The sequence below is a fragment of the Oncorhynchus kisutch genome, linkage group LG8 (genome assembly GCF_002021735.2).
Source record: "Oncorhynchus kisutch isolate 150728-3 linkage group LG8, Okis_V2, whole genome shotgun sequence".
NCBI classification, from domain to species: Eukaryota; Metazoa; Chordata; class Actinopteri; order Salmoniformes; family Salmonidae; genus Oncorhynchus; species Oncorhynchus kisutch.
The window spans coordinates 73,256,664-73,278,089 of record NC_034181.2 but is presented as its reverse complement, the minus strand read 5'-3'; the positions used below and the strand labels follow the sequence as shown (position 1 = coordinate 73,278,089).

Genomic DNA, 21,426 nt, shown 5'->3' with positions numbered 1-21,426 from the left:
TGTAAGAAAACAGAAGGGTTAGTACTATTCGGCGTCCTTGGGACGTCCCCACTTCCCCTAGTCTCGCGTTGCCATATCTCCAAAATCACGGTGTTGTCACCGGAAGCCTGGTTCGCGATGAGGCTACCCTAACCAAAGATTTGTATAGCTTAACCAAGACCACAGCCTGTCGTTTCCAATAGGAACAAATAAGTAATAGCGGGGAGAACAAGCAAGGAGTTGTCCATAGCCAAGCACGAGTTAGGGAGATCCTATTGACCTCTGCATATTTCCGTTAGGGAACGCAGTGCGCAATAACTCAATTCACCTTTGCACTCCTAAACGATACGGTTTCTTACAACAATGGCAATGGGTAAAGTCTGCATAATATATTTTAAGTTTGGGAACATAAAACTGTATTGAGATAACATATTTAATCGATGAGAAAATGTGCAGATTGTCGGCCAAAATCTATCTCATCACATGTATACATCCGGTGAAATATCTGTCTCATTGTTCTATCTGTGCCTTAACCTTTTACATTTCAACTTTATAAAGAGAAATACGAATGGCGTCTTTTTGTCGGCACTAACTCCGCCATGGTTCGTCGTATGGTTGTTTGATAAACGCCCAAAAAAATAAGGTCTGACTGTCAACCCAGGTTTAGGATATTTTATACACTATGAGATAATCTAAAGGGGGTTTGCACGCCCCACAGATGCCGGAAAGCAAGGCCCCTTACAGAAAGGCCATCATTGATATATATTTTTGTTCCGACAGCTGTTTACCCGGGGAATGCTATTTACGCACACAGGAAGAGATGTCAGGCAGTTGTCAGCTGATCAGTCGAAAGAAATGTTTGATGCTAGCTGAATGATCGTTGTCAGTTAAAAAAAAACGTGTATCTGATTTCAGGATATCGTTTCTATAGTTTCTTAGTAGCTTGTACTCTGAGACTTCAACATATAAATATGATGTCAAGCGTTGCCTTCAAGCTGCTCGCTCTTGTTGGTTTGTTATTGATGTCAACACAGACAACGGATGCTAAAGTAGGCTCTGTTCACGTGACTGTTCTCTGCTTTAAATAAATAAAAACTATTTATATTGACATTGTTTAATGCTTGTTGTTGAGTCAGCTGGCTAGTTACTGTAGTTAGCTAGCTAGCCAAATATGGATTAGGCTAGTAAAGGCATTGATTGTCGTCACAAGGAAGGACAAAGTTAGGTCATTAGTAAGCTGGTAACCTGCTCTGTAAAGTTACAGAAAATGTGATTATTCCACTGGCTGTGTAAGATTATTTTAGAAGACAGGCAGCTAGTTATATCACCATTTATGGCATAAAATGTTCTCTGATATCACATCCTGACCGTTTTCCCAACTTTTCCCATAGAATTCAGAGGATATCCGGTGTAAATGTACCTGCCCACCGTACAGAGACATTGAAGGACAGATCTACAAACAAAATGTATCTCTAAAGGATTGGTATGTTGTGTTGTCATGATGTCATTTACAGATTATTACATACTGGTTGCGTTCCACTGCTTAGATGTAGCCAGATTGTACAACACCTGCATAGGTGTTTTACCTATCAGCTAACCATACCATATGTTATAACAATATGTCCATGATGTGGCATGCAACCATTTGGTTGATGCATACAGTGGAACGTGACCACTGTCTGGGTGTGGTGAGTGTATGGGTTGTCTGATGGATTAGGCTAACTGTAATTTTACACGGTCATATGATCTCATCATATTTGGAGAACTGTTACAGACTTCAACCTCACTGTGCTTTCGAAGAGAGATTCTGATTTAATTGTATATTTGTTTTCAGTAACTGCCTTCATGTTGTGGAGCCAATGCCAGTTGATGGAAAGGATGTGGAGGCGTACTGTCTGCGTTGTGAATGCAAATATGAGGAGAGGAGTTCTGGAACTATCAAGGTAAGTCTGGGAAATCGACCAACCAGCTAGCCGCGCATGTGCTGTTGCTATCCTGCCATGTGGGAAAGCAGAGAGGAGATGATTCTTTCATACTTTCATGTGAACATTTTTGCTTAAATTCCCAACGGCAGAAGGACAACAGGCAAAGTAGGTTAAAATATAATTTTATTCAGTGTTCCTGAAACACAGGGGACTTTACGATTTCGGCGATGGGATATCACACAACGGTGTTGCCCAAGTGGGATAGCATCGGCGCATGTGCTCTGCTACTATCCAATCAACTCTGTCTATTATTATGGAGCTGAAATGGAGTAAATTTTTTCCCCACCTTTCATGGAATAAACAAGTGTACAGTCAACACAATAGGAAAAAAAAGAAAGTCTATATACGGTGTGTGCAAATGGCATGAGGAGGTATGGCAATAAATAGGCCATAGTAGCAAAGTAATGACAATTTAGCAGATTAACACTGGAGTGATAGATGAGCAGATGATGATGAGCAGATGATGGTGTGTAAGTAGTGATACTGGTGTGCAAAAGAGCAGCAAAGTAAATAAAAACAATATGGGCAGGAGGTAGGTAGATTGGGTGGGCTATTTACAGATGGACTATGTACAGCTGCAGCGATCGGTTAGCTGCTCAGATAGCTGATGTTTAAAGTTAGTGAGGGAAATGTAAGTCTCCAGCTTCAGCGATTTTTGCAATTCGTTCCAGTCACTGGCAGCAGAGAACTGGAAGGAAAGGCGGCCAAATGAGGTGTTGGCTTTGGGGATGACCAGTGAGGTATACCTGTTGGAGCGCGTGCTACGGGTGGGTGTTGTTATCGTGACCAGTGAGCTGAGATAAGGCAGAGCTTTACCTAGCATAGACTTGTAGATGACCTGGAGCCAGTGGGTCTGGCGACGAATATGTAGCAAGGGCCAGCCGACTAGAGCATACATGTCGCAGTGGTGGGTGGTATAAGGCATTTTGGTAACAAAACGGATGGCACTGTGATAGACTGCATCCAATTTGCTGAGCGGAGTATTGGAAGCTATTTTGTAGATGACATCGTCGAGGATCGGGAGGATAGTCAGTTTTATTAGGGTAAGTTTGGCGGCATGAGTGAAGGAGGCTTTGTTGCGAAATAGAAAGCCGATTCTAGATTTGATTTTGGATTGGAGATGTTTGAAATGAGTCTGGAAGGAGAGTTTACAGTCTAGCCAGAAACCTAGGTATTTGTCCAGAGTAGTGATGCTAGTCGGGCGGGCGGGTGCGGGCAGCGAACGGTTGAAAAGCATGCATCTGGTTTTGCTAGCATTTAAGAGCAGTTGGAGGCCACGGAAGGAGTGTTGTATGGTATTGAATTTCGTTTGGAGGTTAGTTAACACAGTGTCCAAAGGGCCAGATGTATACAGAATGGTGTCGTCTGGGTAGAGGTGGATCAAGGAATCATCCGCATGCTAGAGCGACATCGTTGATATATACAGAGAAAAGAGTCAGCCCGAGAATTGAACCCTGTGGTACACCCATAGACTGCCAGAGGTCCGGACAACAGGCCCTCCGATTTTACACACTGAACTCGATCTGCGAAGTAGTTGGTGAACCAGGCCAGGCAGCCATTTGAGAAACCAAGGCTGTTGAGTCTGCCAACAAGAATATGGTGATTGACAGTCGAAAGCCTTGGCCAGACTGGTAATAGGAGTTGCAACAATGGCGGCGGATAATTTTAGAAAGAGAGGGTCCAGATTGTCTAGCCCAGCTGATTTGTACGGGTCCAGGTTTTTCAGCTCTTTCAGAACATCTGCGATCTGGATTTGGTTGAAGGAGAAGCTGGGGAGGCTCGGGCAAGTAGCTGCGGAGCTGTTGGCTGGGGTTGGGGTAGCCAGGAGGAAAGCATGGCCAGCCGTAGAGAAATGCTTATTGAAATTTTTGATTATCATGGATTTATCGGTGATGACCGTGTCGCCTAGCCTCAGTGCAGTTGGCAGCTGGGAGGAGGTGCTCTTGTTCTCCATGGACTTTACAGTGTCTCAAAACTTTTTGGATTTCTGTTTGAAAAAGCTAGCCTTTGCTTTCTGACTGACTGTGTGTATTGGTTCCTGACTTCCCTGAACAGTTGCATATTGTGGGGACTATTCGATGCTATTGCAGTCCGCCACAGGATGTTTTTGTGCTGGTTGAGGGAAGTCAGGTCTGGAGTGAACCAAGGGCTATATCTGTTCTTAGTTCTAAATTTTTTGAAAGGGGCATGCTTATTTAAGGAAATTACTTTTAAAGAACGACCATGCATCCTCGACTGACGGCATGAGGTCAATATCCTTCCAGATTAGAAAGGCCTGCTCGCAGAAGTGTTTTAGGGAGCGTTTGCAGGCAGCCATGGCCTAATGAGTTAATGAGTTTGACTGCTGCTGAACAACTAATCAAATGGCCACATGGACATTGACCCAACCCTTTGTTTTTACACTGCTGCTACTCACTGTTTATTGTCTATGCATAGCCACTTTACAAATGACCTCGACTAACCTGTACCCCCGCACATTGACTCGTTACCGGTACCCCCTGTATAAAGCCTTGTTATTGTTATGTGCATGTTACTTTTTGATTGATTTTATTTAGTAAATATTTTATTAACTGTTTCTTAAACTGCATATTGGATAAGGGATTGTAAGTACGCATTTCATGGTAAGGTCTACCTGTTGTATTTGGCACACGTGACAAATAACCTTTTGATTTGATTTGTGTCCACTGTGTTCCAGGTGACTATCATAATCTACCTGTCCATCCTGGGCCTGCTGTTCCTCTACATGGTGTACCTGACCCTGCTGGAGCCCATGCTGAAGAGGAGGCTCTTTGGACACTCACAGCTTCAGAATGATGATGATGTCGGGGTATGTGTGCATGTTGCCCATCCCAACTATAGTGGTGGCCTTTAAGTCAAAGCAGTTGTTGTAGCCATGACATGTTTGTTGTTTGACTGTGGATCTCGTATTGTGTGACTTGTTGGGGCAATGTATGGATGTTTTCAGATTTGTCTCATGCTGTAAATTGATTTGATGAATATCTCATAGAGAATTGTGTTTGGAAATGTTTCTGAAAAAGGTCAACTCTAGCTTGTCACAATTTCACTGTAACGTCTGTCTCTGGGTTCAGGACCAGCAGCCTTTCGCCAACGCCCACAACGTATTGTCTCGTTCGACCTCTCGTCCCAACATGCTGAACAAAGTGGAACACGCTCAGCAGCGCTGGAGGAGGCAGGTCCAGGAACAGAGGAAGTCTGTATTTGACCGCCATGTGGTGCTCAGCTAAACCCATCCCCAGGAAACAAAAACCCTGGATGAAGCAAAAAATATTACTGTGACTGGGTGGTCCTTTTTTTGTTGTTTTTTTGTCTGATTCTTTCCCCGACTTCTGAGCTTCATCCTTATTGGTGTTTTGTTCCTCAACTGGACCTGTATTTCATGAAATGTGATCATATAGCTCTATGTATTCAGGAGGTGATCGTAAAGGGTCTCTACATCAGTAGGTTGAAGTGGGGTGTTGCATTTGAGACCTTTTACTTAAGAAAATGCCAGTGTCTGTATGACTTTGTATACTTTCTGATTTAATAATACTAATAGAAAGTTAAATGTTACAGTTTGTAGCCCCCCCAAAAATGGATAATGCGTGCCATTATGCACAAGCTGATGATAATCTTTGGCTTCTGATAAAGTAGAAACGATGTGTGACCGTATGCACTCTTTTACAGTAATGTTAGCATTTTCTGATAACAGTAAATGCTTGCCATGTCACCAATGAAATTAGGTGAGACATTTGAGGGTAGAGTAAATAAAACAAAAAATATCATGCCAAAATGAATCACTCAAGCTAATGAAAACGTCTACAATACGTGTAACAACTGCTACCTAAACTACAGAAGATGGGAATGAGTTAGAAACAGTAAAAATGTGTAAAATTGTCAAAAAGCATGTTTTTTAAGAATGATGTATAAACTTATTTACAACCTTTTACCCTAAACAACAGTTGATGTACAGATGTATGTATTTCATTGTGTGCTGACTGTGGTGTTAACATTCCTGTATCATGTTCTCCTGTAAGTCTAAGTATAATGTAGCATTTGGGAGACATTTAGACTTTTAACCTATCATCTGATGGAACATTTAATGTAAACATTAGTCCTCTCCTTTGAATATATATGTGTGTTACTGTAGTCAGAGCCCACAGCTGTCACTGGCTAGAGTAGATGTACACCATCTCTGCACCTTGCTTGTTTTGTTTTCAGCTTCTACTCCTCTCCATTTAGATACATTTGACATGACTCACATTAATGAGATCCTCCTTTATTCAAACTTTAAATAACTTAAATATCTGTTATACAGTATTGATACCACTGTCTGTCTTTTACACTGATGTAAAATAATAATGATCATTTGGGATAGCAGGGTGATGGTAAAGTGGGTAGATAATGCTACTCTTGGGTGACCTAACGAAAGTGTTAAATCTGATCTGTGATAACTTCACGTTTGAAATACATTTCTGTAATATTTATAATGATTTTGTTTACTGCAGACAATGTTAAATTCCTGGACCATCCTCCAGGAGTCGTAATTCAACAAAGTGTAAAATACATAAGCCTAAATTGATGATCGCATTGATAAGCGCACAAAAACATATTGCACTAATGCCAACATTGATAGGCACTCCAAACATGCGCACAAAATGGCAGGTATACTATACCATCGGAGTTATATCAATATGATCATTTTAGTACAGGGCTTTGCTATGCATAGGGCGATAAACAGCAATGCAACAACGGATGAGACATTTCAACAACCAATTTAAATTGTATTAATGCATTAAAAATCCATCATTCATAATATAACCGAGAGGAAACTTAATCTGAACGAAAGTAATCGGTCTATTTCGCAAATTCACCATTGAACAATAGAACACGAAGTAAAATTGCAGGATAAGTTTGCAAAGAAAATTGATCTCAAATGACAATATGTTGATATACAAGACAATAGTGATAATTTATTCATTTTTCAATGACTTTTGCAAAGCTGCCGTCATCGTTTCCTGTTCTCTCCCCTTTTGTTTTTTTTGTATGCATGCAGTCCGTTATCCAGAAAAAAAAGTAGGCTACGCTCCGCGCAGAAAATTCAGATTTAAGGATACTCTGCAAGAGAGCTACATTTGCGTTGTCAAAGAATGGATTGTTGAAAAATACTACAATAAGTTCATAAAGGATAAGGTAAGGAACATTTGCCTTTTTATTTGTTCATAAAGTAAACCCATTTATTGTAGTTTTAACTTAATATATTGCATTAACTGTTTTATGAAACTGATTCTTGCATTTTCTGTTTTATGAAACTTGCGTGGACAATATTGCAGAAAATCATAAATAATTGCCACAAAAAGGTTGAGATTTTTAATGAGAGTGAATTGCTGGGTTGATAGAATAGCCTACGAACAACAATAGTTTCCACAAAATTGTTTTATTCAATACCTCAAAAGCAAGTGCTGTACTGTGAACAGAAACTAGGGGGCGCCTTAGGCCTTTTATAGGAACTGCCCTAAGTACCCAATCTGGCATCTTATCTGAAATAATAATATATGAATATTTTTTACCATTTGAATATCAGTCAATTTGGGTGAATTTAGCTTTTTTCTTTGCAGTATACTTTTATTGAAGTATTACTTAAAATGTTGCTTCATGCGTGAGGGAATGCAGGCTTCTGGAAGAAAGTAAAAGTATGTCCAAGTAAAATAATACTACATGACACTTCCCTTTAATAGGATCCATCCTGTTTTTTAAGGTCCAGGCTCTTATCTGTCCCTCTTTGGTTAATGACAGACGGAGAGGGTCTGTCTCCTCAATCCTCTCTTCAGTGTCAGACTGTAGGAATCGTTTCAAGGCTCATAGAGGCTGCATCCCTGCAGGAGAAGCTTCAGTCAGAACCTTCCCAAGGTCTGCCTGGCCATTGTCAGACTAACATGTCTGCTGTCTGGAAATACCTTTCAATGCCACTGAAATGCAAGATAATAGAGTGTATAGGTAGGTCCTTGCTGAGCAGTTACTCTCTGTGCTTGAAATTGACGATGGGCTGTTTGGTATGATTTATTCCTGTCTATAACTGTACAATGATTTCCGATGTTTAGAATATGAATTATTAGACATCTCTTGAGTAAATACTGTGGTTAGGGAGGGGCACAAGGGAGAATAACTACTTCCATGCATGTTTTTTATCTTTATTTTTAATTCTTAAAGGCCCAATGGAGCCGTTTTATATCAATATCAAATCATTTCTGAGTAACAAGTAAGTCCCTTACTGTAATAGATTTTCATTAAAATTGGCAAAAATCAGTTTTTGCAAAAAAATTATCACGCTAGAATTTTGCTTGGACTGTCTGGGAGTGGTCTGAGTTGGGAGGGGAAAACTAGCAGTTATTGGCAGAGAGGTTTGGAACTCTCTTTGTTATTTGTCAATTTAGCCATTTACCGCCAGGCAAGCCGAAACTTTCGCCTATGCAAATGCAAACAGGCTGATTAGAAGGTCCTGTGTAGATTGTGTGTTCAACGAAATAACACTGACACTAATCAAATGTTTTCACACTTTTGCAGTATTCGTTTCATCACCTGTTATAAAATATGATACAAAACACAGATTCAACAACATTTTGACTGCACTGGGCCTTTAAGAAAGCATCTGGAGCAAGAATTAAAACAATGTACAGGACATATGTGAGGCTGACAGCTATAATACCATTAGCACATTGAACTAATACGATTACATTATGATACTAGATGAACCACTGAAAAGTCTACAGGCCCTGAAGCTTATTTTGATGCGAATTGGTACTGTAGGGGGAGAGGAAGTATTTATAGGGTGAGTCTTGTCGTCTCTGTAGGCCTTAGGGCAGTAGTATTGGATAGACATCATCAACATGAGAGGACTCGACTGCTGGAGTTTAAAGGGTGCCTCATGACCTGTCTTGAAATTGAATATGTTGTTCCTAAAAAAATCATCTTTATGTTAAAACAGAAGCAGTTTGGAATTGCGATTCAATCAGACCCTATGCTGTTTGGCTGCTTGGAGGCTTTCATATGCGACTGGCCCATCCTCATTTCCATAGCTCCCTTGACCCACTGGCCCTTGGCTATTTAAAATCTCCAGATGCCGGAGGAGAGGCTCTCACAGGAAAATTTTGTGGTAAGGGTGTGGTGAAAGCTCAGTGTACGGGAGAGGTTTACTGTCAAATTTCGGAGGCTTTTGTGGATTCACTGAACATGACCAATGGATCCTACGCAAGGTACATTGGACCTGTAACGGGTCCAAAAGACACTGGCCTGGTCGTATGTTTTTTCCCTTTGCCTGAATGGCTTTAGCGGAAGGTAAAAGGTGGAGAGTTGACCTCAGGGAGATGATTTTAAAACAGATTTATGCCATCAAAACTGTGGACAAGTTACTGAGACCGAGCATTGAAAAAGGTTGTATTCTCTTGTGCAAGTAGCCCTATACAAACAATAACAGTCTCTCTGTCATGGTTGTGGAGGTGATTTCTCTATGAATGTTTATGTAGTGCTTATTTAGGTTTGTACTGTATTTCATTTTCTAATGTTACACTCACAGAGAAGTAGCGTAATGTATTGCTTACATTGTACAGAAGAAACCCTGAGGACAAGACTTCTTGACACCACAGTGGATTCCAGGAGGTTGTTCTTCGTTGTGCATCCATACTACTGGAGCCAGCCTTTCCCAGTATGAAACAGCACTAGTATCTCTGCTAATCTGAAGCACAAAGCTGTCAGAGTCCACTCAGTACTCTTCATACTTTATGAGGCTTTGACATGTCCGAGAGACAACTACACTGAACAAAAATATAAACACAACATGTAACGTGTTGGTCCCATGTTTCATGAGCTGAAATAAAAGATCCCAGAAATGTTCCATACACACAAAAAGCTTATTTCTCTCACAAATTTGTTAAATCCCTGTTAGTGAGCCTTTCTCCTTTTGCCAAGATAATCCATCCACCTGTCAGGTGTGGCATATCAAGAAGCTAATTAAACAGCATGATCATTACACAAGTGCACCTTGTGCTGGGGCCAATAAAATGCCACTCAAAAATTTGCAGTTTTGTCACACAACACAATGCTACAGATGTCTCAAGTTTTGAGGGAGAGTGAAATTGGCATGCTGACTGCAGGAATGTCACCAAGAGCTGTTGCCAAAGATTTGAATGTTAATTTCTTTATCATAAACCACCTTCAACGTTGTTTAAGAGAATTTGGCATTGCGTCCAACTGGCCTCACAACCACAGACCACGTGTATGGCGTCGTATGGGTGAGCTATTTGCTGATGTCAACGTTGTGAACAGAGTGCCCCATGGTGGCGGTGGGGTAATGGTATGGGCCGGCATAAGTCCCATTTTTTTAAAGGTATCTGTGACCAGATGCATATCTGTATTCACAGTCATGTGAAATCCATAGATTAAGGCCTTATGAATGTATTTCAATTGACTGATTCCCTTATGTGAACTGTAACTCAGTAAAATCGTTGAAATTGTTGCATGTTGCGTTTATATTTTTGTTCAGTATAGTTAGAGCTAAGAGAAAAACGACATGCTGACAAAGCTGTGGACTTTCTGGAGACGTTATGGGACATGAGTCGGATGTCTGCATCTTACGACTTCCTCCGTTCCTCAGTCAGTAGATGAAAGGATGGGGGGGGGGGGGGGCTGTATGAAATAGTGCACAGTTTGAGTAAAATATATGATACATAGGTGGAGACTTGGTAGAACTGTGGTGTGGATTCTATTCATGACAGGTAGATCGACTCCACATTTTGAATCAAAGTTGTTTCCACATCATTTCAACAAAATGTGGATTTGAAAAAAGTTATCCGTGTAAGGGAATTTCATCTATTTTCACCCAACTTTTAACCTAAATCCAATGACATGGTGACATTTTTTGTTGATTTCACACTGAATTCACATTAGTTGACAACTCAACCAAATGGAAATCAAAACTAGATATTGAGCTGATGTCTGGGCCCAGTGGCATGGCTTTAGATTTGATCTCTCCCCCATCTATGTTTCTACTGCTGATGCTCAGAGGAATTAATGAAGGAATTGATTAATGGGTAAGCTTTAAACTGACATTTGTTTGTGATGATTAGGCATTACATTATAGAGTAGATATGAAAGACAGGCTTTATAATGACCCTTTTCAGTCTTCTGCATCCTTTCCTGTGAAAGGGGACATTGATTCTTGATTGTAGACTTTGTGCCAATTGTTTTGGATAGAACTGCTCAGTTCTTTTTCAATTCTGCTGTGGCCTAATAGCTGTTCCCTTACCCAGAGTAAGGTTGAGTGGACTCGTGTGTTAACTCATGCATGTTTCCAATACTTTGAATTCATGTGGCTTGTTTGTGTTTTTTCATGTTTTTCCTGAGTTCATCGAAAATGTTCCAGAAATCAGTAGCGTAAAGGTAGTTTACGACCATATTTTTCTTTGATGACAAAGAACGAAAATCTCTGAACAATTATAACAATGATTGTTCAAAAAGGCTGTTTTGCTTGGAGGGAACCTACACTTAAGAAAGCGAAAAACAGACACAACTTTGGGTATGGTGATCTTCCTAGCAGGCATCCTCCCTCTTGGGTATTGTTTAGTCTGGACTCAGACTGCAGTGTTGTTTAATGTTGGGAGAGCAGAGCATGAGGTTTAAGCCTATCTAGAGCCCTCTTATATAAAACTAACAAGAGAGCGACAGGATCCACACTGCAGTCCAACAACAAGGAATCACATCTGCTAATATGCACATGGAGTCTGGTAACTGTCCTCATAAGGGTTTACATGTTCACTGTTTTGAATATCTGCATTATTACTTTGGGATATGTCTCCAACCAGTATAATGTCCAAGTATAATTACATATAATGTAAAAAAACAAACATTTAATGGATCTTGTTAATAGTTTTGTAAAACAAGTATTTTGTTAACACGTTTTTCGTTAAGTATTATGTTAATTGATAACGGTCTATACTCCTAATTGTGAAGATATGTATGACTGTTGGAACTAATCATGGCAACTGTCTTCCAAATAATTAGCTGTGTGCTCGTCATTCAGTTTGACCTGAAATTATGTCCTTGACAAACCCTTCCCTCTGGAGATAGCCTCATCATCAAGCCCTTGAGGCCGTTCATAATTACACAATTTCACTAATTGACACAGGTCTTTAAAGGTTCAACCTTGACTTTATCTCCTGAGATGTGTTTTGACATCTTATCTATCCCCTGGACGAATAGCGGATTCATTCTGCATCTCTGAGTATCATTCTGCAGTTGAAAAGTGTGTGTAGGCCTATTAATTATGTTCTTGTTACTTTGTGATTTTGCTAGTTTGTGTTATAAATAGTTGGATACACCAAAAGCAAACAATTACACAGAAATCTTCTCTAAATGTTTCCCTGAGAGAATATCCACGCTGAGTCGAGCAGTTATTCTTTCCAGAACTAAACATAGGGTTCTCTCGTAGCTGTTGTTGATGAATAAATCTCTCTCTCCAAACGTGGGAATATACTGTACTGGCTCATCATGCTGTCCACTTGATATGTTGTAATAGTCACTTGTTGACTTTAGTTTCCAACTCCAAGACTGCCTTACCCCTCTGGCATGTGTGCATTTGAGACCACTCTGGCGTTGTCTTGTGCACTCCCAACTGTCACCCTCTTTATATGCTGTTAGAAGGCTAGGAAGAGTGTCAAAAACATACAAATGGAATGTGGACAACATGATAATGATGTCCTGAGGATAATTCCAGAGCCTATCTGACTCTCTTGGTCATTCTTATGAAATATACTGTTTAACAGACAAAGAACTGCTGCAAGCTTGTGTGTGGGATAGAGAGAATGGAAAGGGGCCAGATACATTGAAGTGGGGGGCAATCTACCCATCTCCATGGAAACTAGTCCAGCCCTCGCCTCTCCAGAGGTCTCAAGGAGGGAGGGATTTGGTTGGAAAGACATGACTCGTAGTTCAGTGGGAAAGCTGCAGCTATCTGGCAAAACGAAACGTTGTATTTTTTTGCTACAATTTATCTAACGGGATTGATATTTGCTGGCATTTTTTTTTGGGGGGGGGAATGGCTGTGGAAATGAGGCGCTACTCTGAGGTAATGCCGGTCGCCATTTGACATTTTTACATTATTTAGGATAGTTTATAAAGGGTTAACGGGGATATAGCTAGTTGCAACAAAAGTATCCGAATGCCGGTACAGACAGAGTTCGGGAAGAGCAGTTATATGCGATTGTATCAATTAGCAAACATAAAGTATAGCCTACAACAAATATTTCGCCGAATGGATTTATTTTTATTTTTAAGGTATTTGGTAACATTATAGTTTGGAGGATGTAACGCTATCCTTGTTCTGAGCTCTTTCAAGTTGATAATGTGAATGTCAAAATAATTCAATTACATTGGACTGAGTGAGTTGAGGCTAAATACATTTTGCCAACTAAAGTTTACATTGTGGAGCACGAGATAATTTATTCAATTCAAAAGACTGTCAACTCACTTGGGCCTCCTTTGGTTCTTGAGATCTACGGGTAATTTAGCTACAAACGTTCTGAGATTGTATCTGACTCAGATTTACAAACGCTATTGAGTGAGAATAGCCATAATCATAGCCTAGTATGTCCTCTAATGTGGATTATATTTTTTCTCTCTGAGGGGCATCTCTCTGTTAGATGAAGTTTTTCTTCAGGGGTACCTCCTGCTATCACTATCACTGCGACTAGGCAGACGCTGCAGCTGCAAGCTCTTTTTCTTGAACTGTTCCTGAACAGACTGTCTATTGTGCATATCTAACAATGACCTTTCCTTCTCACTGGACTGGATTGTCAGCAGCTAGATTGGGAGGCTCCTCTGTTCTCTGGCCAGGGCTTGCATAACAGGGGTGAGAGTGGGAGGTCACCAGATGCTTTTTAGGCCGGCATTATCAGACAATGTGTATGATATCATACACACACCCCGTTATTGGGTAAGACTGGTAGGCTATATGTATGCTGCTATGCCCAGTGTACACACATCACCCATAATAGAAACCCAATGTCTAGTGGAGCCACACAGCTTTAGGGTGCCTTTTCACAATTTTATTAACTGGCATCTAAATGGCATGCTTGGCATACTATTAGTCTATAAACCATATATTGGATGTCACAGTTAAACCATAATTTGACTGGGTTTAGGCTATACATGCAGCAGTGGATAATCCAGTCACAAGTCTGCCCCACAAGTGTCAGAAGGTATGTCAGTTATTTTTTCTTTGCCTTGTTAAAGGTTAATGGTGCATCAATTTTATGCATTGCCTTCAATGTGCCTCATCTTCCTCCCGGTCCTCCCTTTTCTACTCCATTTCATCTCAGCCATTTGCCTTTTAGGCCTATAGCAGGAATAAAGATGGCAAGACATAGGGCCATCTATGGTTTTGGAATGGAAGCGTGGTAGTTCAACCAGTGTATGGATCCTAGGTAGTCATGTAGCTAAGCTTATCTCGTAACTTGGCATAAATTGTCGCACAATACACATTATGGAGTGACTCAAGTTTAACGTTTTTATTGTCAAGTGCACAAGTACCTTTGAAAAGCCTTTTCTTGCAAACTCTTTCCCAACAATGCAGTAATTAATATCAGTAGTACTATAAAAAAAAAGCCTAGTATTGACACTGATTCACAGGTATTCTGTGTTATCCTTTCTGCTCACCATCCAGCCTTTGTAACTAAGATCCTGTACAGTAGGATGTCACTTCCTGTTACTTCTTGTTTTTGTTTTGAATGACGGAGACCTTTGATTTACTTTTGGGTGTAGTGCAATCTACTCCCTCTGTTTAAGCAGATGGGGAATGCTGTCCCTTTTCAAATATCACCAATCCCATTCTCTCTTTGGAGTTTGGCATTACAAATACGGAGTGTTTGCACAACCTTTCATAGACATTCTTAAACCTGTCCAAGGCATATTCAAAATGGTTTGGGCATTGCATTATTTCAGGCTCACTTGCCATGTAAAAGCTATTGGTAAGGTAAACTGCCTGTGACCTGAAGTAAGTGCACCTTGACGTGTAGTCACTATCTCACCCTGGATTACATACCATTTGCCTTACTATACATTATATCTTCATGTTTTGATCATGCAACGATGCCTTAAAATGAATGATATTCAGATGTATTTTCTCTGCTTCTCCTTTGATAGCTTGTCTTAAACATTTCTGCTATCCATCTATCCTATCTTTTACATAGGGTATACACTCAGTGGCAAGTTTATTAGGTATCTAGTACTGGGTCGGACCCCCTTTGCCCCCAGAACAGCCTGAATTCTTCAAGGCATGGAAACGTTGTTCAATTGGTATCAAGGGACCTAACGTGTGCCAGGAAAACATTCCCCATACCCTTACATCACCGCCAACAGCCTGTACTGTTGACACCAGGCAGGATGGGGCAATGGACTCATGCTGCTTACGCCAAATCCTGACTCTGCCATCAGCATGACACAAGAGGAATCGGGATTCATCGGACATGGCAATGTTTTTCCACTCATTAATTGTCCAGTGTTGGTGATCGCGCGCCCACTGGAGCCGCTTCTTCTTGTTTTTAGCCGAAAGGAGTGGAACCCGGTGTGGTCGTCTGCTGCAATAGCCCATCCGTGACAAGGACTAATGAGATGTTCATTCCGAGATGCCGTTCTGCACCCCACAGTTGTACTGCACCGTTATTTGCCTGTTTGTAGCGTGCCTGTTAGCGTGCACGATTCTTGCCATTCCCATTCAACCTCTTATCAGCACGTTGTTATCGCCCACAGGATTGCCGCTGACTGGATGTTTTTGGTTTGTCTCACAATTCTTGGTAAACCCTAGACACTGTTGTGTGTGAAAAGCCCAGGAGGCCGGCCATTTCTGAGATACTGGAGCCGACGCACCTGGCACCGACGATCATACCATGCACAAAGTTGCTTAGGTCATTTGTTTTGCCCATTCTAACGCTCAATTGATCAGTAACCGAATGCCTCGATGCCTGTCTGCCTGCTTTATATAGCAAGCCATGGCCACATGACTCACTGTTAGTAGGAGTGAACTATTTTTGAGAATGGGGTGGTGTACTTAATAGCCTGCCCACGAAGTGTAGGCAGTCATGAGGGTTCAGTCAGATCCCCTCTCATCCCTCAGATTCATGATCCATAAATGAACCCTCTTCCATATCAGAGTAAGGGAGAACAGTGGAGGCACACAAAATGTCTTGTCCTCCTTTACTTCTTTCATTGGAAGTTAAAGCCTGTGTGTCAGAAGTCAGCCCAGTGACATATATACTACATCTCAGCTCCCTGCAGCAGCTCAAATGGACTTAAGCCTGTTTTCCACATGCCAGCTCCGACAGCTGTGCATGCTCATTTCCAGGTTGCCCAGAACACTTTTCCCCAGCTTTCCAAAAAGGGCATATCTGCCATTAGTATTGCCTTGAAGATAAAAGGGAACTGTAAACAGCTGAAATATGGAGAGAAAAGAGGAATGAAAAAGACTGAAAGAATTGGTTCCATCTGGCGCATTGAGTCAGAGAGCTACGGTGGCAGGGACTTGTGGTTATTGTGTAGGGAGTGTGCAGCTGCCATGAACAGTGTCAACCTGGGGTGCCACTGCCCATAAAGAGGCGAATGGAGCTCTGTGGGATGGATATTTAAGGGGCCCGACAGTGCTCAGCAAACAGCCGCCCACTCAACGAAAAGATGTCCACTGGACCATTCTTTTGAAAATCTGTCACTGAAAGTCAAAAGGAGACAAAAGCCAACCTCTTGCAGCCTATGTAGGCTACCCTGGGGCGGTAGGGTAGCCTAGTGGTTAGAGCGTTGGACTAGTATTTTATTTTATTTTTTATTTTTTTAAATTTATTTTATTTCACCTTTATTTAACTAGGTAGGCTAGTTGAGAACAAGTTCTCATTTGCAACTGCGACCTGGCCAAGATAAAGCATAGCAGTGTGAGCATACAACAAAGAGTTACACATGGAGTAAACAATTAACAAGTCAATAACACAGTAGAAAACAAAGGGGGGGTCTATATACAATGTGTGCAAAAGGCATGAGGAGGTAGGCAAATAATTACAATTTTGCAGATTAACACTGGAGTGATAAAAGATCAGATGGTCATGTACAGGTAGAGATATTGGTGTGCAGAAGAGCAGAAAAGTAAATAAATAAAAACAGTATGGGGATGAGGTAGGTGAAAAGGGTGGGCTATTTACCAATAGACTATGTACAGCTGCAGCGATCGGTTAGCTGCTCAGATAGCTGATGTTTGAAGTTGGTGAGGGAGATAAAAGTCTCCAACTTCAGCGATTTTTGCAATTCGTTCCAGTCACAGGCAGCAGAGTACTGGAACGAAAGGCGGCCGAATGAGGTGTTGGCTTTAGGGATGATCAGTGAGATACACCTGCTGGAGCGCGTGCTACGGATGGGTGTTGCCATCGTGACCAGTGAGCTGAGATAAGGCGGAGCTTTACCTAGCATAGACTTGTAGATGACCTGGAGCCAGTGGGTCTGGCGACGAATATGTAGCGAGGGCCAGCCGACTAGAGCATACAAGTCGCAGTGGTGGGTGGTATAAGGTGCTTTAGTGACAAAACGGATGGCACTGTGATAGACTGCATCCAGTTTGCTGAGTAGAGTGTTGGAAGCCATTTTGTAGATGACATCGCCGAAGTCGAGGATCGGTAGGATAGTCAGTTTTACTAGGGTAAGCTTGGCGGCTTGAGTGAAGGAGGCTTTGTTGCGGAATAGAAAGCCGACTCTTGATTTGATTTTCGATTGGAGATGTTTGATATGAGTCTGGAAGGAGAGTTTGCAGTCTAGCCAGACACCTAGGTACTTATAGACGTCCACATATTCTAGGTCGGAACCATCCAGGGTGGTGATGCTAGTCGGGCATGCAGGTGCAGGCAGCGACCGGTTGAAAAGCATGCATTTGGTTTTACTAGCGTTTAAGAGCAGTTGGAGGCCACGGAAGGAGTGTTGTATGGCATTCTAGCTTGTTTGGAGGTTAGATAGCACAGTGTCCAAAGACGGGCCGAAAGTATATAGAATGGTGTCGTCTGCGTAGGGGTGGATCAGGGAATCGCCCGCAGCAAGAGTAACCGGAAGGTTGCGAGTTCAAACCCCCGAGCTGACAAGGTACAAATCTGTCGTTCTGCCCCTGAACAGGCAGTTAACCCACTGTTCCTAGGCCGTCATTGAAAATAAGAATTTGTTCTTAACTGACTTGCCTGGTTAAATAAAGGTCAAATTAAAAAAAAATTAAAAATGTGTTAGAGCGAGGCAGAGAAGAGGTTTGTATGGACTGTTAATTAGGAACGGAGGTCCAGGTGGAAGGCCTTTTATAATGCTTTCATGTTAACGGAGACGTTATTCATAGTCGTTCTCCTCAACCTAAACACATGCTTGGTCCATGACGACAGGCTGTATGCACATACACCACATGAACAGTTCCAATGCGTCTCCTCCATGTAAAATGTTTATGAGGACCATATGATGTTATGCTAGGGACTGAGTGTTTGGAGTAGCTCCTCCTTCCCCTCTACCATATTTACCCAGTAATTCAACCTCCAGACTCACGTCTGATGTCAGATTTCCAACAGCAGTCCCAAAACCTCTTTCCTCGTTGAGAACACACGGAAGAAAAATGAAATGGTCTTTTGAAGACGAAAAAGAATGCCTGTGGATACATGGGTCCATACACTCCTCATGTCCTCTGGTGAGTTGTGACGTCTGGAAAGAGTTTTCAGAGGTTTTACTCTGCTTTCCCTGGCTGGCTCAAGGCTGTAAGTGAGCTCAGCTCAACAGTAGTTTGAAAACCTTGGAGTATGCTGATCAGCAGAAATGGTCGGGAGGACATGTCTGCCAGAGAGGCCGAGACAGAGGTGTAGTAGCAGACTGGAGAACAAAATTAGAACACTGCTTCTATTTCTGGAAGCCATTGTGTCTGTTGTTATTACTTGATTTCCACCAGAGCCGTGGTGGTGCTGGATGGAAATTACATCAAGCCAAGGCTACTCCTCAGGAGGTTCATTTAAGTTAATCCATTGTGATGACAAACACTAAATAACAACTTACTATTATCATCACAACCCAGACCATGAAAGTTCTGTGTTCACCAAATCACATTGACATCTCATATTCGGTATGTAACTGCCAGGTGTTGATGAGCAAAGATGCATAGTTGAGTGTCTGAGAATCTTTGTTGGATGATAAAGAAGCTCTTATCATTGAAGCCAGGTGCTCCGAGCTCCCGCCCCTCTCCTGTTCATCCACCCTTTAAAACATAGTCTAATGTGTTGAATACCAGGCCTGATGGACAGGACAAATATTAGCACATTCCTCTATGTGATGGGCTGGCCTGTGGGCCTGTTGACCTGTCAAGGCTGACAAGGCCATGGACCTAATGGCTTCACTATGAGATGAAACATTCCACAGCCCATGCACGTCACACGCACACACACCCACATGCGCGCACATACACACAAACTAGCGGGAGTAGCTTTGTATAGTATTTGTGTGTTTCGGTCACCCGATAAAGGACTTACTTTTTAACCATGACTTTCCCCATTCAAGGACATGTTGAAAACAACAACAAAAACCACCCCGGACTGTCTCAGGAACACACACAGACTTGCCTCCTCAACCAGAAAGCATAGTTTGTGATCTAATGGTATAGTAAGGACATAGTAACTGATATTATCTAGCCTCATGATTTCCCCCCATAATGGATATGCCTTTTGCTGTAGAATATGGTCTGGCTAAGACACAATAGGACAGTTATGAGTTAGTGGTTTGGATGGCAGGTACTGTAAGTCATGTAGACAGTTCGGGAAAGAGTAAAGAAGAAGGCAAAAAGAGTAAAGAAGAAGGCAAAAAAAATCTTAACTGTAACTAACTCTGAGGAACCTGGCGAGAATAAACATATACCTTGAACATTGTTGTTGATAGGCCATTTTTTTTAACTCATGATTCAGAGAGATCATATCACAGGATAGTTCTTTGTATTCCTTGTAATTACTGTGGAACAACATTACTTGCTCAACCAGTTGCTCAGTCAGTGCTTATCCAGTGCTTATCCAGTGCTTATCCAGTGCGCATCCCGAATGTAGGTAAGAGGAGGAACTCATCTCCTTTGATGTGGAGTGTTTTCCATCCATCCATCTGTTTTTCCACCTTGTGTCCTGTAGTTCAACATAATACTGTATGTATTATGTATGAGCCTCAGTCATGCAAGGTCAGCGTTAACCTGCAGTTCACTTCTGGTTGTCTTTGGACCCCTGGGTGGGGGGCAGAGTGGGTGTAAGTCATTCCCCATATGGCACCCTATTTCCTATAGTGAACTACTTTAGACCAGGACCCATAAGGCTCTGGTCAAAAGTAGTGCACTATGTAGGGAATAGGGTGCTATTTGGGATTTAGACCATGTGAATGCAGCATGACTCGACTAGAATGCAGAGGTGGGAGGACAGACAGCCTGTTGAAAGGACAGTTGTTAGCTCCCTTTTGTCATAATTCCAGGCTGTGTCTTGTTCATAACGTTCGCTGAATGTTAAGTCAATACTCAAATTACATGTCAATATCTGACAGGGTGGTGCATTCCTGCATAGGTAGTGATGCAGTGGTGAGGAAATAGGTGGATAAACTCTGATTGCCGGTCTCTAAAAAAAGTAACTCCTACTTTCAATGCATTTTTCTGCAAAAGGTGGGTAAACTATCAAGCAAAAATAAAGTGTGTTTACTTGTGTTTACCCTCCACTACACCACTTGTCTCATCTGAGCATCTCTCCCTTGACATTTATAAATGACTGAAAATATAAGTTTAGTATGCAGTGTTCTTAAATCTCATATACCAAGTGCCAGCAGTCAGTATTTTCGTATGTGTGCAATGCTTGATTATGTGTGTGATGTTAACAGAGAGGTCTATTTTTTGGGTGACCTGAACATTGACTGGTTAGCATCTAGCAATCCTCTCAAGAGGAAGCTTCTAACTGTGACTAATACCTGTAATATGAACCAGGTTATCACTCAACCAGCTAGAGTGCATACCAAAAGTGTTGGATCTGTGACATCCACTTGTATTGATCATATCTTTACTAACGCTGCGGAGCTTTGCTCCAAAGCAATATCAGATTGGATTTTCTGTAGTGACCATAACATTGTGATAATAACAAGGAAAGACAAAGTTCCAAAGTTTGGGCCTAATTAATTAATAAGAGATCATAGAAAATGTTTTCACAGGACCCTCTTTTCAAAAGTAGTGCACTATATATGGAATAGGGTGCCATTTAAGACATTACCGTACTCTAGCCCTAGACACGAACCATGACCACCTTTTACTGAACATGGTTTGACAGTTTGCTGCTGCTTTGACATCCGAGGAGAGAAACTCTACGTATTTCATCCCATTTTTCTCCCCAATTTCGTGATATCCAATTACAATCTT

The 21,426-nt window shown here is 41.6% G+C and overlaps 2 protein-coding genes across 6 annotated transcripts in view; both read left to right on the top strand.

The window, feature by feature from the left end:
* Nucleotides 1-103: 103 nt before the first annotated feature.
* On the top strand, nucleotides 104-6,493 carry LOC109895329 (transmembrane protein 9B). 2 transcript variants are annotated; one of them, XM_020488947.2, is made up of 5 exons: nucleotides 104-352; nucleotides 1,371-1,462; nucleotides 1,814-1,922; nucleotides 4,660-4,791; nucleotides 5,054-6,493. In XM_020488947.2, exons 3-5 carry the CDS (start codon nucleotides 1,839-1,841, stop codon nucleotides 5,207-5,209), a joined length of 372 nt encoding a protein of 123 aa, XP_020344536.1. In that variant the 5' UTR covers nucleotides 104-352; nucleotides 1,371-1,462; nucleotides 1,814-1,838; the 3' UTR covers nucleotides 5,210-6,493. The 2 variants fall into 2 exon arrangements, with proteins under 2 accessions (XP_020344536.1, XP_020344535.1); XM_020488946.2 differs by lacking the exon at nucleotides 104-352 and adding an exon at nucleotides 771-1,028.
* Nucleotides 6,494-6,623: 130 nt separating this feature from the next.
* Nucleotides 6,624-21,426, top strand: part of LOC109895217 (suppression of tumorigenicity 5 protein) — a 75,454-nt gene continuing 60,651 nt past the window's right edge. For 2 of the 4 annotated variants that reach the window (XR_004210898.1, XM_031831158.1), the window contains exon 1: nucleotides 7,858-7,958. Coding sequence is in view for 1 of the 4 variants with exons in the window: in XM_031831158.1 (XP_031687018.1) it covers nucleotides 7,936-7,958 (23 nt within the window). In the remaining 3 variants the exon portion in view is untranslated. Of the gene's footprint in view, nucleotides 7,155-7,857; nucleotides 7,959-12,937; nucleotides 13,081-21,426 lie in introns of those variants that run through there. The other 2 variants (XM_031831159.1, XM_031831160.1) reach the window with 2 other exon arrangements.

What these genes read in the sequence shown, in the direction of transcription:
- LOC109895329 (XM_020488946.2), top strand. Translation starts at nt 951, where the DNA reads ATGATGTCAAGCGTTGCCTTCAAGCTGCTCGCTCTTGTTGGTTTGTTA. An exon ending in AATGTATCTCTAAAGGATTG is followed by an intron (nt 1,463 to 1,813) that starts GTATGTTGTGTT and finishes ATTTGTTTTCAG; the next exon opens with TAACTGCCTTCATGTTGTGG. An exon ending in AGAATGATGATGATGTCGGG is followed by an intron (nt 4,792 to 5,053) that starts GTATGTGTGCAT and finishes CTCTGGGTTCAG; the next exon opens with GACCAGCAGCCTTTCGCCAA.